This window comes from Microdochium trichocladiopsis (assembly GCF_020744255.1).
Source record: "Microdochium trichocladiopsis strain MPI-CAGE-CH-0230 chromosome Unknown B0I36scaffold_9, whole genome shotgun sequence".
In the NCBI taxonomy this organism is placed as follows: Eukaryota; Fungi; Ascomycota; class Sordariomycetes; order Xylariales; family Microdochiaceae; genus Microdochium; species Microdochium trichocladiopsis.
This window is the reverse complement of record NW_025763552.1, coordinates 782070-794965: the sequence shown is the minus strand read 5'-3', so window position 1 is coordinate 794965 and position 12896 is coordinate 782070. Positions and strand designations below refer to the sequence as shown.

Here is a 12896-nt window from a genome sequence, read left to right as displayed (position 1 = left end):
AGACACGCCTTCTTCGCGGCCGTTGCCGCTTGCACTGGATTCGTGATGAGTCATGTGCTGCCCAATTTAGCAAATGCAGCGTCTGAATGGGATGCGTGCAGTCCTGCAGGTCTATCGTACTTTTCTTTTTCATTCCGAGGTTTACGCAAAACTCAGCCTTCCCAGGATCTGGGGAACCGAGAGACATGGCCTCATCACGAAGTATAGAGTTTCCACAGCTCCTTGCGATCGTCGCGGTCCTCCCAACCACTAGTGCTAGTGCCCGCCCAGCACAAGATGCCGAGGAACAACAGACGCAAGCCCCTCACTACTCCAGGGTGCGCCACCTGCTTTGGAGCAAGCCACGCCCATATGACGGCACCCTCTCTCGGTGCCCCGGAGTTTGGCTGCCCGGCCGTGGGTTTACCCCAGCTTTCCCATGTCCTCCCCGCACTTCTTGGCGTTGGAGCTGCATAAGGTCCCTCTTACAGTCGACAGAGAACAGGCGCTGTGCATGGAAAGAGACCGTCGAGGTTGGAGTAGGTTTGTGGGGAGGGAGGGGGTTTTAAGGAAGAAGGTTATGCTAGCCGTACCGTCATCATCACAACGCCCTTACAACCCAGAACCCTCCCCTCTCGATCTGGTAGCGAAAATCTGGACCTGTCTTCGCTCTAGGATCCAAACAGCTACCTACATACACAGCAATGACTGCCAAGACGACCACGAACGGACATCATGCCCCCGAGATCCCCAAGGAGTGCCTTGCGGGCGTCGTGGTGAACGAAGGCCCCGACTTTCGAATCGAGGTCAAGAAAGTCCCTGTGCCAGAGATCGGTCAGTCCAGACATACTGCTCACATCCACTCTCCAGCCTCCCTTTATCCTTCCCCAGCCCTGACAAATCACACACACACCGCGGCTAACCACAGCACTGCACCCTGTGTGCGCGTGAGACAAACATAACAGGCCCGCAGGACGTCCTCATCAAGCTCTCCTGCACGGGTCTGTGCATGAGCGATGTGCACTACGCCCTGCACGACTGGGACTCACCCTCCATGTCTAGCTTCGGGACGCAGTGCCCCGGCCACGAGGGCGCGGGCGAGATCGTCGCCGTTGGCAGCGACGTCAAGAACCTGAAAGTCGGGCAGCGGGCCGGGTTCAAGCCCGTCGCCGACGTGTGCTACACGTGCGAGGCGTGCCGGACAGGCCACGATAACTACTGCCTGGGCGCAAAGTATACGGGGTTGCACGTTGATGGTACGTCTTCTTGACCTGTTGCTTCTCACACGGAGACCTGCGTGGTAGATAACGGGCAGTCGTGGCGTGTCACCCCTGGGTTGACTCCCGTGCTTCGAGCTGACAATTACACAACACGTGCAGGATCTTACAAGCAATACGTCGCCTCTCCAGCGCGCTACACCACAATCATCCCGGACTCGGTGCCTGACCATGTAGCGGGACCCGTCATGTGTTCCGCATCGACCATGTACACGGCCATCAGGTCCTCCGGCGCCACTGCCGGCCAGTGGGCATGTTTCCCCGGCGGCGGCGGCGGCGTGGGGATCCAGGGCGTGCAGCTGGCTGTCGCGATGGGCCTGCGCGCCGTGGTGGTCGACACGGGAAGCGAGAGGCGGGAGCTCGCGCTCAAGATGGGTGCCGAGGAGTTTGTGGACTTCAAAGAGGTGCAGGATCCGGCCAGGAGGGTCGTCGAGATCACGGGCGGAGGGGCGCACGTGTGTTTTGTCACGGGTGAGTGCTGGTGCTTCTAGACGCAGGCACGATGGTCTCCGAGGATGTGTATAGCGTACTCATGACTGACTGACTGACTCGGGTTGTGGGATGGTAGCTGTCCAGGCGTACCCGACTTCTCTGAGCTACATCGGTTACCGGATGGGCGGCGTCGTCATGTGGTGAGCTTCTTCTTTCTTGCCGTCGGCAGGGTTATTCGAGGTCTGCTCTCATCTGCAGGAGATTAACGAGGTGTATAGCATCGGAATGCCACCTAAAGATCAGCACAAGATCAACCTGTTTCCAACGAGCATCATTGTCCGCGGTCAGTCCATCAAGGGCACTATGGTTAGCAGCCTTGCGGATGTGGACGCGACGCTTGAGTTTGCACGTAGAGGTAAGTTTCACGCGACCCAGGATCAGCCACTGTCCATATACAAAATGACATTGCTAAACTACGTTGTGAAGGCAAACTCAAGCTCGAGCCGACGGTCGTTGGTCTCTCAAAGTGGGACGAGGCGGTGCAGAAGCTCAAGAGGGGCGAAGTCGCTGGGTAAGTTGATCTTGGATCCGCTGCATGTGGCACTGCTGATTATTGTAGGCGTATTGTTGTCGACTTCAGCCTGCCATGAATTGCGAGCTGGTCGATAGTAGTTATCGAGTACAGGGGGAATTGGGGATTGTGAAGCAGACGACGATAGCAAGGCAATAATGCACCTGGTTCGTTACTTGATAGAGTTGACTGGGTGAAATGTTTCAAGGCGTTTCAAACACCCAACTGCTCTTGAGTCACCATGCTCTCGGCTCAGCTGATATTTGTCGCACCAGAAAGACTTGAGCTCGGACGATCAGAGCAAAACACGGGAGACCAAACAGCTTTTGTTTTAGTTTGTTTCGAGGAAGCCATCACCACTCGCCACCACCCTAGCCTGACCGCGCGGCGGGTCGGCGTGGAATGAAATGACTGGTGGCGCTGCCAAGCCCCTGGATCGTCCCACTGTCGCGCATTCCTGGGCGCCTGGCCGTGGCAGCCCCTTAACGCGTTTCGGCAGAACCCCTGCAGTAGCCAGGCCCGAGGCGGGAAAAAAGGGTCCAGGGGGCCAGTTGTCCTCCGCGATAAACCGGCTGGCTGTTGGTGCAATCCTCGAGCACGAGGCACGACAGCTGCCATTCTCGGGTCTACATGACTCCCGTGCTGGCCTAGTGAGTGAGTGCGTGACGTCCTCTGACCTCTGAGAGCGACAGAGACACCGTCCAGACACCATTAGCACCAATCATGGCGCGACGACAACCACGCCGGCAGTGGCCGTCGCCGGTGCTGCTGCTCGCGGCCGTGCTCGCCGTATTTGCCCGGACCGCGGCGGCCGCCGTCATCGAGCACAACTTCAACATCACCTGGGTATGGGCGGATCCGGACGGGCAGCGCGCCCGGCCCGTCATCGGCGTCAACGGCGTGTTCCCGCCGCCGGCCCTCGCCGCCACGGTCGGGGACACGGTTGTCATCAACACGTGGAACTCGCTGGGCAACCAGTCGACGTCGCTGCACTTCCACGGCATCTACATGAACACGACGTCGCACATGGACGGCACGGCCGGGGTCAGCCAGTGCTCGATCCGGCCCGGCGAGTCCTTTACGTACCGCTTCCGCGTGGACCAGCCGGGCACGTACTGGTACCACTCGCACACGACGTCGCAGTACCCGGACGGGCTGCGGGGCATGCTCGTCATCGCGGACACGGACTCGCCCTACGTGGGCCAGTACAGCGACGAGATTGTGCTGTCGCTGTCGGACTGGTACCACGACCAGATGGTGACGCTGCTGGACGACTACGACACCAACGGCGGCGACCCGGAGCCCGACTCGATCATGATCAACGACACGACCAACGTCACCGTCGCCGTCAAGCCGGGCACGACGTACCTCGTGCGCGTGGCCAACATTGCCGCGTACGTCGGCATCTACTTCTGGATCGAGGGCCACGTGATGCGCATCGTCGAGGCTGACGGCGTGTGGACGCAGCCGGCAGAGGCGACCCTGATCTACCTCGCCGCGGGCCAGCGGCACTCGTTCCTGCTGACCACGCGGCCGGATGCGCAGGCCAACTTTGCCATGGTTGCACGCATGGACCCGGTGAGTTATGCGCTTGTTGACGGCGTGCGAGATCTTTTTCCTTCTGACGGGGCCGATAGGAACTGCAATACCTGGACGAATCGGAGAGGGCGGTTGGCTGGCTCACCTACGACGACCAGAAACCCTTTCCCGACGCCAAAGTCGTGGAAGACTTCTCTGGGGCATTTGACGACATGGCTCTCGTCCCGTATGACCAGCAGCCGGTCCTGGGCCCGGAGGTCGGGCAGAGCATCACCCTTGCTATCGGCATGGGGATGGCCATGGACGGCGGTCACCAGTAAGTTCTTTTTTGGCCCCTTGTGTGAGGCATCAGATTTCCGATCTCTCTTCGAAAATCCCAAACTTCTCCTTTAAGAATGTTTCTGACACCACACACAGCTGGCGCTTCAACAGCTCGACCTATCAGACGCCCTCTCTCCCCACGCTCTTCAGCGCGCTCGACGAGGCCGCCAACGTGACCGACCCGGACCTGTACGGCAAGAACTCGCAGCCTATAGTCCTTGCGCACAACCAGGTCACCGAGCTCGTCATCATCAACAAGCATCCGATGGACCACCCGGTGCACCTGCACGGGCACTCGTTCCAGATCCTCCAGCGCACCGCGGCGTCGTCCCGGCAGGACGTCTGGGCCGTAGTAGACCCCAACGCGACTCCCGTGAGGCGGGACACGGTGCTCGTGCGCAGCGGCGGCGCCGCGCGCATCCGCTTCGTCTCGGACAACCCGGGCGTGTGGCTGCTTCACTGCCACATGGAGTGGCACTCGCACTCGGGGCTCGTGGCGACCATCATCGAGGCGCCCGAGGAGATCCAGCGGCAAGGCCTGATCAAGGCGCTGCCCGTGGGCACGGACTCGAAGAGAGTGTGTGAGATGCAGGATGTGCGCCCGGCCATGGAGTGGCATGAGATTGTGGAACTGGGGAGCGGGGTCAAGATCAGGTATGTTTTCATGTTTTATTTCTTCTTCGTCTTTGCTGCTTTTATTCCCCGTGTTTGCGGGCGAAGGCTGACTATTATGGTTTCCTGTTCACTCGGAAACAGTAGCGCATCCGTGGCCTCTGGAGCAGCAGGCCTGGCGCTCATAGCCGTCGCGGCTGCAGCCTCGACATGGTACGTGCGGCGCAGAAGGGCGCGCGCTCGTGGAGAGGGCTCGGCGGCTGGGGCAGAGAAGCACGAATATGAGCTCGTCAAGCACGGCGAGGAGGAGGACGATGAGGATGACGATGACGAGGTAGACGCTATGGGGAGAAGAAAGTGATGCATGATCAGTGTATAGAAAGCGTTTGTTATTGTGTCTTTTGTACTAGAACGTGCTGTTGACTTTGAAGATAAAGAAATGCACGACCTTCATGCGCAAAGTGTCACCTCTCGTTGTGGTGAATCTGCAGCAGAAGGACAAACAAGCTGTCACCAGATCAAGGAGAGTCAACTCCACCATGGTCAAGACAGCCCGCAGACACGCCAGACGTAACAGCCGTTCAGGCATTGTTTTGTTCTACAAGTATGATACAATAAGATTAATGAGTGGTGGAAGTGTTTGAGATGGATAAGCAATATTGCTGAAAAGTGAGATGCTTGATGAATACAGGCCGTTTCCGCCGCCCCAGCATTGTCAACGCAATGAAACAATAACTCTGGCTTATTGGGGGACTGGCGCTTAAGAGAAGAGCGAGACGTCAACAGGGCACTTGACATTGCCGTCCGGCAGCGTGCCGTTGACAAAGTACGCCCGGGTCCACTCCATTGAGCACTTGGACGGCTGAGCAAAGGTGCCGTGCTGTAAACCAGAAAAGTGAGGTTAGCAATATGTTCTCATCGCCATCATCAACACCATCATTTACCACACAAGAGTGGGGAAAAAACACTCACCCCGAAACCCTCCTGCTCCACGACCACACTGCCCTCGAACCCGGCGCTCATGTTGAACGCCGAGTCGAGCGACGTAGCCGCGTCCCACGTGTTCTGCAGCAGGAGCACCGGGCTGGCCGTCTTGACACGGAAGTCGCCCTCGTAGCGCTCCTTGGCGGCGAACGGCCACCGCGCGCATACGGCGCTGATCGACACCGCGACGTCGCCAAACAGGGGCGACGACTGCATGTAGTACTCGATGTCCGGCTCCGCGGCGCTCAGGTTGTCGTACCGGGGGAACTGGTCGCCGCACTTGATCGAGTAGTGCGGCTCGTACACGCCAAACACCTCCATGGTCGCGGCGTAGGCGTTGACCACGGCCTCGAGGTTCTCGCGCGTGACGATGCTGAGCAGCAGCGAGGTCGCGGCGGCCAGCGCGGGTGTCATGCGGGCGAAGAAGTAATACAGGTTGGAGACGAGGGTATAGTCCACCACGGTGCCGTTGACGGCGACGGGGTTTGTCCGGTACGACGCGCGGACAATCTCGAGGGCGGTCTCGAGCTCTATCGCGTTCGAGCCCAGCGCGGCGATGGCGCATTTCTCGGGCCCGGCCTCGATGCACTGGGACAGGAAGAGGCGCCAGGCCTCGTCTGCCGAGTCCAGCTGATCAATATCGCTGTGTCAGGGCGAGAGAGTTACTGCTAGTCAGCCGCGGGTTTCCTATGTGTTGTAGCTTCGAGTGTCAGGGGAAGGGGGCCCGACTTACACGCCACTATTGTGGTAGTACCGGTGGCTGTTGACTACGGCGTCGAGGATCACCTTGTCCATGCGGTCCGGGAACATGGCCGCCACCGTCGCCCCGAGCGTTGTGCCGTACGAGATGCCCCAGTACCGCAGCTTGCCGTCCTCGCCCAGCGCGTCGACGACCTGCATCAGGTCCCGTGCCACAAACGCCGTGCCCACCAGCCCACCCATCTCGGCCGCCGTCTCGTTCTTGCCGCACGCCTGGCCCCAGGCGCCTGCCTCCGCCCACAGGGTGCCCATCCCGTTGTCCGCCTGGCCGGGCGCCTTGAGCGGGTATGTCGCCGTCATGAGGGCCGAGGCGGCAGGCGAGGAGAAGCAGCTGAAGGGCATGGTGAGGCCGGTGCCGCGCGGGTCGAAGGCGATAATGTCGAACTCGCCTCCAGTGCCACTGATGCATTGGAGTCAGCTGTCAGCATTCCAAGTCACCACTAGGCAATGGTGTTTTTTTTCCTTCGCTCAGACTCACTCTGTCAACGCATCCGCATATGTCACGAGGGTGTTGCGTGCCTCAAAGCCCGGCCCGCCAAAGTTGACAAGGACAGAACCCTTGCTGGGCTGGACAGGGGCGGGCACTCTCAGCAGCTGGAGAGTCAGTTTCTTGTCCGAGGCCGAGTCGGTGTAATCGAGCGGTACGTCGAGCGTGCTGCAGTCGACGGGGCAGCGTGTCGTTGAGACCTGCACACTTGCCCCATTGCAGGCTGCTCCCACTTGCACGCGGGCCATGATTGAAGGAGATATCGATGTCATGTAGAGGAGACGCCACACTGGCTACCGCAAGAGGCAGAAGGGATCCGAGGGTGGTTGTTTTCATAGTGGCTGTTGTGGTCGTGATAAGAAAGAAACAGGACGAAGTCTTCGAGAGGAAAGGCTGATGCTGCTGCTGCATGCAAATCACCACGACTTACGGCATCGCCAGCACCCAGTCTTTTATACATCCTGACATCGCCTCAAGCGCCATTGTATGTACTACGCACTACCACGGACAAGGACCAGGGCGTGGCTGCCGAGCCCAAGGCTCCCGCCCGTCGTGTAAAGCTGACCTGGACGACTCAGCCCTGTAGCTACTGCCCAGATCTGCGCCGTAAGGATCTCTACGGGCATCAGCTACCCAATCACTGGCATCTCATCAAGCGCTATACTCGATGCAGTAATTACAACAAAGTCTCCACGCTCCACGCTGTAGAACCTCGTTGGGCTGTGCCCTCTGGGGCAGGGCCGGGATCAGCCCCGTCGACGCTTTCCCCAATACAGCAAATGGAATGGCCAAGGCCCCCTCTGCTCGGGAACGGCCGCCTTACGAGATGGGGCGCAATATGGCCTCAGATGCTGATGCTTTGCTGTGCTCTCATGAGCACTTAGGCATCTCGTGCGTTTCCTATTAGCTGCGGACATGGCTGAGCTACGCGGGTCGAGCTTGGCCAGGCCAGGCACTCGGCAAAGCCCATCATGACATCAGATGAGGCCCACCTTGCCAATCGACAACCAAGCTCCTCGGGGACCACCATCGCGGAACTTGAGCGTTGTTCGCTCGGGCTAGACAGTCTTACGTGTGTGCATGCAGGGCGTCCGTTGGGCCTCCACTTCACTTGGGGCGATCCCGTCATGATCGCTCTATGATGTCTAGGAAACGCGCGCAGACGTGTGCTCGCAAAGCATGAGGGCAGATGGTCCCGCTGGAGCATCTTTCACGACTGTGGGAGAGCATTTGGCAGACGGGCACCGTGGGTACATTACCGCGCGTACCTGCATCGCTGTCTAACAAGAAGAACCTGTTCATCCGGGCCCGGTGTGCCGGAATTAGATCTGCTCTGCAGCACAAGTAAAATACAGGTTGGCCACCAGTCTCCCGTTGGACATGCCTCCCAGGTCAAGTAGTCAACCTCGAGCATGGTATCCGGTGGGGGCGGCTCAGCAGTGCAGGCCGGGGGAGGGTGGTAAGCACTAAACATCCCGTTTCCTAGGGCCTGGATGCAGCCCTGAATGGGGAAATGGCAGGTACTAGGTACTGTTTGGCGTCAATTACCCATCTGGCTGCTTTGCCTGACGAGCATGAGGCGATGCGCTTGTCAGCAGCTGTGCGTCATTGCCGTGCACGACTGGTGCTGGAGGCACCTACCTAGAGTTCAAGTGCATCTCCAGGACAATCAAGTTTGGGACACAAACAGGTGCTGGATTCAATTGCTAATTTTAGCCGTTGTGATAATTCCAGCCTTGTTTGCGTGCCTGGGCGCCACCAAACGCTTGCTGGACTCCGATTGGCAGTCCTGTGCAATCGAAGACAGGTGACGATAACCCAAAAAGCTTGTCCTGAGTAAAACACATCCTCTGAAAACACGTAAACGCATGCTTCGCTTCAAAGTAAAACCCTCTACACTATTCCCCTCCTCCTGTTCCCTTCTCTTTCCGCCCCAATCGCTCTTCATAAGGATGCCGTGCAAATTGCTCACACCGAAACACATGTACGACCGCCCGCATCACCTCGCAAAGAACCGGTTCTTGTGCGCCTTGCCGCCGGGGACATCGTTCACGAACCGCTCCGACACCTGGATGTTGCCCAGGCTGTCCATCTTGCCCGTGAACCGCTGCCCCTCGCGCTGGGCCTGCTCGACCGCCCGCTGCCCGGTGACCAGCAGGCTCCGCTGCTCGGCGTGGGGCAGGCGCGCGAGGGTCTGCTGGTCGGTCTGCCGCATGCGCGAGGCGAGCTGCGTGGTCAGGGCGCGGCGCTTGGTCTCGCGCTTGGAGAGGCTGGTCTCGGGTGTCGTCGTCGTCGTCGTCGTGGAAACCAGTGCTGTCTCGGGAGAGGCGGAACGTGACATTGGTGGTATTTGTCCTTGCGATCGGTCCGCGTTGTCGTGAGGTGTTGCAGCTGCTGTCGTGTTGGTGTTGTTGTAGGTGGCATTGAGATCGTTCTGTGAAAGGTCTTCCTCGAGGAGCTGGGGTGAAGCACGACGTTGCTGTCGCCTGCGCATGTGATTTGAGGATGTGCTGCCGCCGACTGCCGGCCGTGAGGATATGATCCGTCCTGAAGGCAGCCGCATCGTGTCCGAGTCAATCACAAGATGCGGCCCTGCGGGACGAGTCCTGCGGGTGTCGGCCTCGTAGTCATCAGATGAGAAGTCTTCGCTGTCCCAGCTCGACTCTTCGAGGTCATCGTCGTCTTCCTCGTGTCCATGTGTAGAGGATGACTGGTCTGACACTACGGAGAGCGGGCTGGCAGTCCTAAGCGGATATTGGGGTTGTGAGTCGCGCGAGTGGCTGGTTGTTGTCGTGGAAAAGTGGTTGAGCGACTCCATTGTGGAGCCTGACTCGGTGTGGCTGTGGTTCGATAGGCTCATTGTTGTGGCGGCTGCGGAGCTTGCACCAGATGTTGCACCGACCATGGAGATTGTTGTTGTGGTGTTGGTGGTGTTGAAGTGGTGTTGGGGGAGTTGTTGGTTGTGAGTTGTGTTATTGCTGTTGTGTTGTGTGGTACTGTACTGTGATGATGTGTGACCAAAAGCCAACAAGAAGATGACCATGATCAACGGGGAGTTATGTACTCGAGCATCAGAGGGCCAACTGAATACCCAGTCGGCATGTCAAGTTGCTATCCGCGAGTGTCTTGGATGATTCAACCGCGCCAAGCCGAGTCCTCTGCCCAATCTGGGCTGTGTGGGCGGGGGGCTAAGCCTTTCTGGGCACGACTCGAGATGAATCATTCTGAGCCCACAGCAACGCCAACAACCTTGGCCACTGGTTTCGGGCTACTGGTGGCCGAGACCCCGCTGACTACGCACATCATCCACGAACCACGTATCGTCCCTTGCGAGTAGACTTCATCTTGTTTTCCTAAGATGAAACTATCGAAGCTGCAAGTCATCTTTATTGGTTCATGCCCCGAGAGTAACACGAAATTCTCAGGTCAGATCCATCTCAAGATGAGACGCATTTGCTTGCCTCGGCTAGCACCATCAATCAGCCACGGCACAAGTTCTTGGTGTTTCGATCATGATCATTAGCATTGTCTTCGGTCCTCGACTAGTGACGTTGGTCTTCACCAAGCCCCAGTTTATCATATACTGTCGATTCCAGCCTCATCCCATCAACCCCTGCACGACCGCCTGTGTCCTCTCAAAGTCCTCCACCAAGGCCGCCCTCCTCTCCTCACTCCTCACCGTCAGCACGACCGGCGTCTTCGCAGGCCTCGTCACCACCCCGTCCACGAACCCCGTCTCGATACTCAGGTCGATCCCACCTGCGGGAGCACTGATATCAAAAGCCCACAGCAACTTGGCCACGGTGAGCGGGATGTACGTGTACGAGAACTGCTCGCCGGGGCACTGCCTGCGCCCCGCGCCAAAGGCGTACACGGGCCGGCGGTGGCCACCCGACCCCTCGACCCCCTCGGCGGCCTCGCGGCGTAGACCGAGCGGGTTGTCCAGGAACCGCTCCGGCACGAACTCGTCGGGGCGGTCGTACATTTCCTCATCGTGTCCGATGGTCCACGCGTCGATGATGAAGGTCGTGTTCTTGGGAAAGACGTATCCCTCGAACGAGTCTTCCTGGTTGAGAACGTGAGGCAGGGCGCCGGGGGTGGTTGGGCGCCAGCGGAGAACCTGATTTCGTTAGTATCAAGCCATTTGGGCGGGAAAGAATGTTCCGCGCCTTCCCATGAAGGCCTGCTTGTAAACGTGCAGGGCTGGTTTCTCGAATTACACATACCTCACTCATACAAGCCCGCAAGTACACAAACTCCCCCAGCATATCCGCGGTAGGCGGGCCCCCCTTGTTCACCCCGGCAACAACGCGATCCACCTCCTCCCTCGCCTTGCTGCGGACCTCGGGCAGCGCGGCGAGCACGAGCACGAGCGTGCTGAGCGTGGCGATGCTCGTGTCCGCCGCGGCCCCGAGAAAGCCCGTGTGCTGGAACGCGATAAACTGGTCCGTCTCGTGCTCGGGCTTCTTGTCGCTCGTCCCGTCCTGCCTCTCGCGCACGGCCTTGGCGACGAGGCAGTCCATCCCCGCGAACGTGCGCAGGGTAGAAGTCCCCGTGCGGCGGAGGTGGGCTTTGCCCGCGTCCAGCAGGCCGTATGCGTCGCGCAGGAACAGCCGCCGGGCTTCGCGGGCCTTGGTCTTCCACGAGGCGAGAAACTCCGGGATGTAGCGCAGGGGAGGGAGCAGGTCCACGGGAGGGGTGTTGCCGGGGAGGATCATGTTGATCAGCGAGTCTTGCCCGTGGTAGAAGTCGGCCAGCCAGCTGTCTGGCAGGTCGCGCAGGCGTTGGCCAGAGGTCATGAGCAGCGGGGGCGCGAGAGCCCACCGGCGGACGAGAGTCTCAAAAAGGATGTTATTGCTGTCGTCCTTGCTGTCCTTGTTTTCGTCTTCAGAGTTGGCCAAGCCCAGTGGCGGCGTAATGGCGAGCTTGTAGCACAGCTCTGCGGCCTCGGCCTCGAGCAGCGGCAGCAGTTTCTTGATTGAGCTGCCGGCCAGGACGTGCTGGAAGGACCGGCGCCACTTGCGGAACGGCTCCGTGTAACCCATGATCAGGCGGCCGCGCTCCTCTGGCTGGTGCAGGATGTGGTTGTCGACAATCCACATGGGCAGGCGGTCCGAGTACTTGTCGCCGCGCTTGTCGAGCAGCTCGTGCACGACGCGCGCCGACGAGAGCACGACCATGTTGGCCGTGCCCAGCTTGAGGCCGATTATTTCCGCCTTCTTGCCGGTCTTGCCGTCAGGCCCTTCGGGACCGAACTCGCGCGACCACTGTTGGAAGCGCAGGTATGGCTTCTTCAGCGGCATCTGCAGCAAGTTGCCCAGCCCGGGGGTGATGGGCGGTCCCGGGGGAAAGTGGCTCGGGCGGAGCGTGTTTAGGATCCATTGCGCTGCGGGCAGGCCCAGAAGCAGGACGAGTGCGGACGTCAATGCCACCCAGCGCGGCTGTGACAACAGCACGTCCTTGAAGTCGGCCATCACTTGCTACCTCGTGGAGTCGCGGATGTCGTTGGTTCGAACGGGCCCGGAGGGGGACGGAGAAGATCACCGCTCCACCCTGCGGGGAGAGGAGCAGGGGATGATGGATGGTATTTAAGAAAACACCCTCGTCCTCCGGCTGGAGCTTACCGAGCCACTTATCGCACATGAAAAGCCAGAATCAAGATCCCGGGGACTATGCCTGGATTTGAATCCTGCCGTGGCGTACCTCCTGCGGATTGTAGCACGAGATTGCACTCAGCTCACATGGGTTCATGCAGGCGAACATGCAGACAACCCCTACCCCTGGCGCTCAAGGCGGGCACAATAGGCAGGACCGGATAGCTCCCCGGGGAGGGGAAGAAGCCCCTTGTAGCAAGGCATGCGGGCATGCGGGCTCTCATAGGTCGATTGCACATGAGCATATCGCCCCTAGTTCACCAATGCTGAGCAAAGATCAT

General features: G+C 59.4%; 5 protein-coding genes across 5 annotated transcripts; 2 read left to right on the top strand and 3 right to left on the bottom strand.

The window, feature by feature from the left end:
* Nucleotides 1-399: 399 nt before the first annotated feature.
* On the top strand, nt 400-2614 carry B0I36DRAFT_331680 (alcohol dehydrogenase). Its single transcript, XM_046155017.1, has 7 exons — nt 400-813; nt 945-1235; nt 1359-1727; nt 1825-1888; nt 1967-2103; nt 2175-2259; nt 2308-2614. Exons 1-7 carry the CDS (start codon nt 684-686, stop codon nt 2336-2338), a joined length of 1107 nt encoding a protein of 368 aa, XP_046008146.1. The 5' UTR covers nt 400-683; the 3' UTR covers nt 2339-2614.
* Nucleotides 2615-2847: 233 nt separating this feature from the next.
* Nucleotides 2848-5363, top strand: B0I36DRAFT_163086 (Cupredoxin). Its single transcript, XM_046148686.1, has 4 exons — nt 2848-3837; nt 3897-4114; nt 4216-4773; nt 4860-5363. Exons 1-4 carry the CDS (start codon nt 2983-2985, stop codon nt 4876-4878), a joined length of 1650 nt encoding a protein of 549 aa, XP_046008145.1. The 5' UTR covers nt 2848-2982; the 3' UTR covers nt 4879-5363.
* A 128-nt stretch (nt 5364-5491) lies between these two features.
* B0I36DRAFT_376516 (TAP-like protein-domain-containing protein) lies at nt 5492-7209 on the bottom strand (the record flags this gene model as incomplete). Its single annotated transcript, XM_046160462.1, has 4 exons — nt 5492-5611; nt 5704-6358; nt 6449-6805; nt 6953-7209. 4 exons carry the CDS (start codon nt 7207-7209, stop codon nt 5492-5494), a joined length of 1389 nt encoding a protein of 462 aa, XP_046008144.1.
* Nucleotides 7210-8960: 1751 nt separating this feature from the next.
* Nucleotides 8961-10004, bottom strand: B0I36DRAFT_352813 (uncharacterized protein; the record flags this gene model as incomplete). The annotated part of the gene is made up of 1 exon (XM_046157150.1): nt 8961-10004. The coding sequence occupies one exon, from the start codon at nt 10002-10004 to the stop codon at nt 8961-8963; it is 1044 nt and encodes a 347-aa protein (XP_046008143.1).
* Nucleotides 10005-10465: 461 nt separating this feature from the next.
* On the bottom strand, nt 10466-12592 carry B0I36DRAFT_295230 (cytochrome P450). Its single transcript, XM_046151846.1, has 2 exons — nt 11188-12592; nt 10466-11081 (listed from the first exon to the last, which is right to left on the bottom strand). The coding sequence occupies exons 1-2, from the start codon at nt 12433-12435 to the stop codon at nt 10560-10562; spliced, it is 1770 nt and encodes a 589-aa protein (XP_046008142.1). The 5' UTR covers nt 12436-12592; the 3' UTR covers nt 10466-10559.
* Between the last annotated feature and the right edge of the window lie 304 nt (nt 12593-12896).

Coding starts and splice junctions, on each gene's coding strand:
- B0I36DRAFT_331680 (XM_046155017.1), top strand. CDS start 684: ATGACTGCCAAGACGACCACGAACGGACATCATGCCCCCGAGATCCCC. Junction 2,104..2,174: donor GCTTGAGTTTGCACGTAGAG/GTAAGTTTCACG, acceptor TACGTTGTGAAG/GCAAACTCAAGCTCGAGCCG. Junction 2,260..2,307: donor AAGAGGGGCGAAGTCGCTGG/GTAAGTTGATCT, acceptor TGATTATTGTAG/GCGTATTGTTGTCGACTTCA.
- B0I36DRAFT_163086 (XM_046148686.1), top strand. CDS start 2,983: ATGGCGCGACGACAACCACGCCGGCAGTGGCCGTCGCCGGTGCTGCTG. Junction 3,838..3,896: donor TGGTTGCACGCATGGACCCG/GTGAGTTATGCG, acceptor CGGGGCCGATAG/GAACTGCAATACCTGGACGA. Junction 4,115..4,215: donor GCCATGGACGGCGGTCACCA/GTAAGTTCTTTT, acceptor CACCACACACAG/CTGGCGCTTCAACAGCTCGA.
- B0I36DRAFT_295230 (XM_046151846.1), bottom strand. CDS start 12,435: ATGGCCGACTTCAAGGACGTGCTGTTGTCACAGCCGCGCTGGGTGGCA. Junction 11,082..11,187: donor TGCGGGCTTGTATGAGTGAG/GTATGTGTAATT, acceptor TAACGAAATCAG/GTTCTCCGCTGGCGCCCAAC.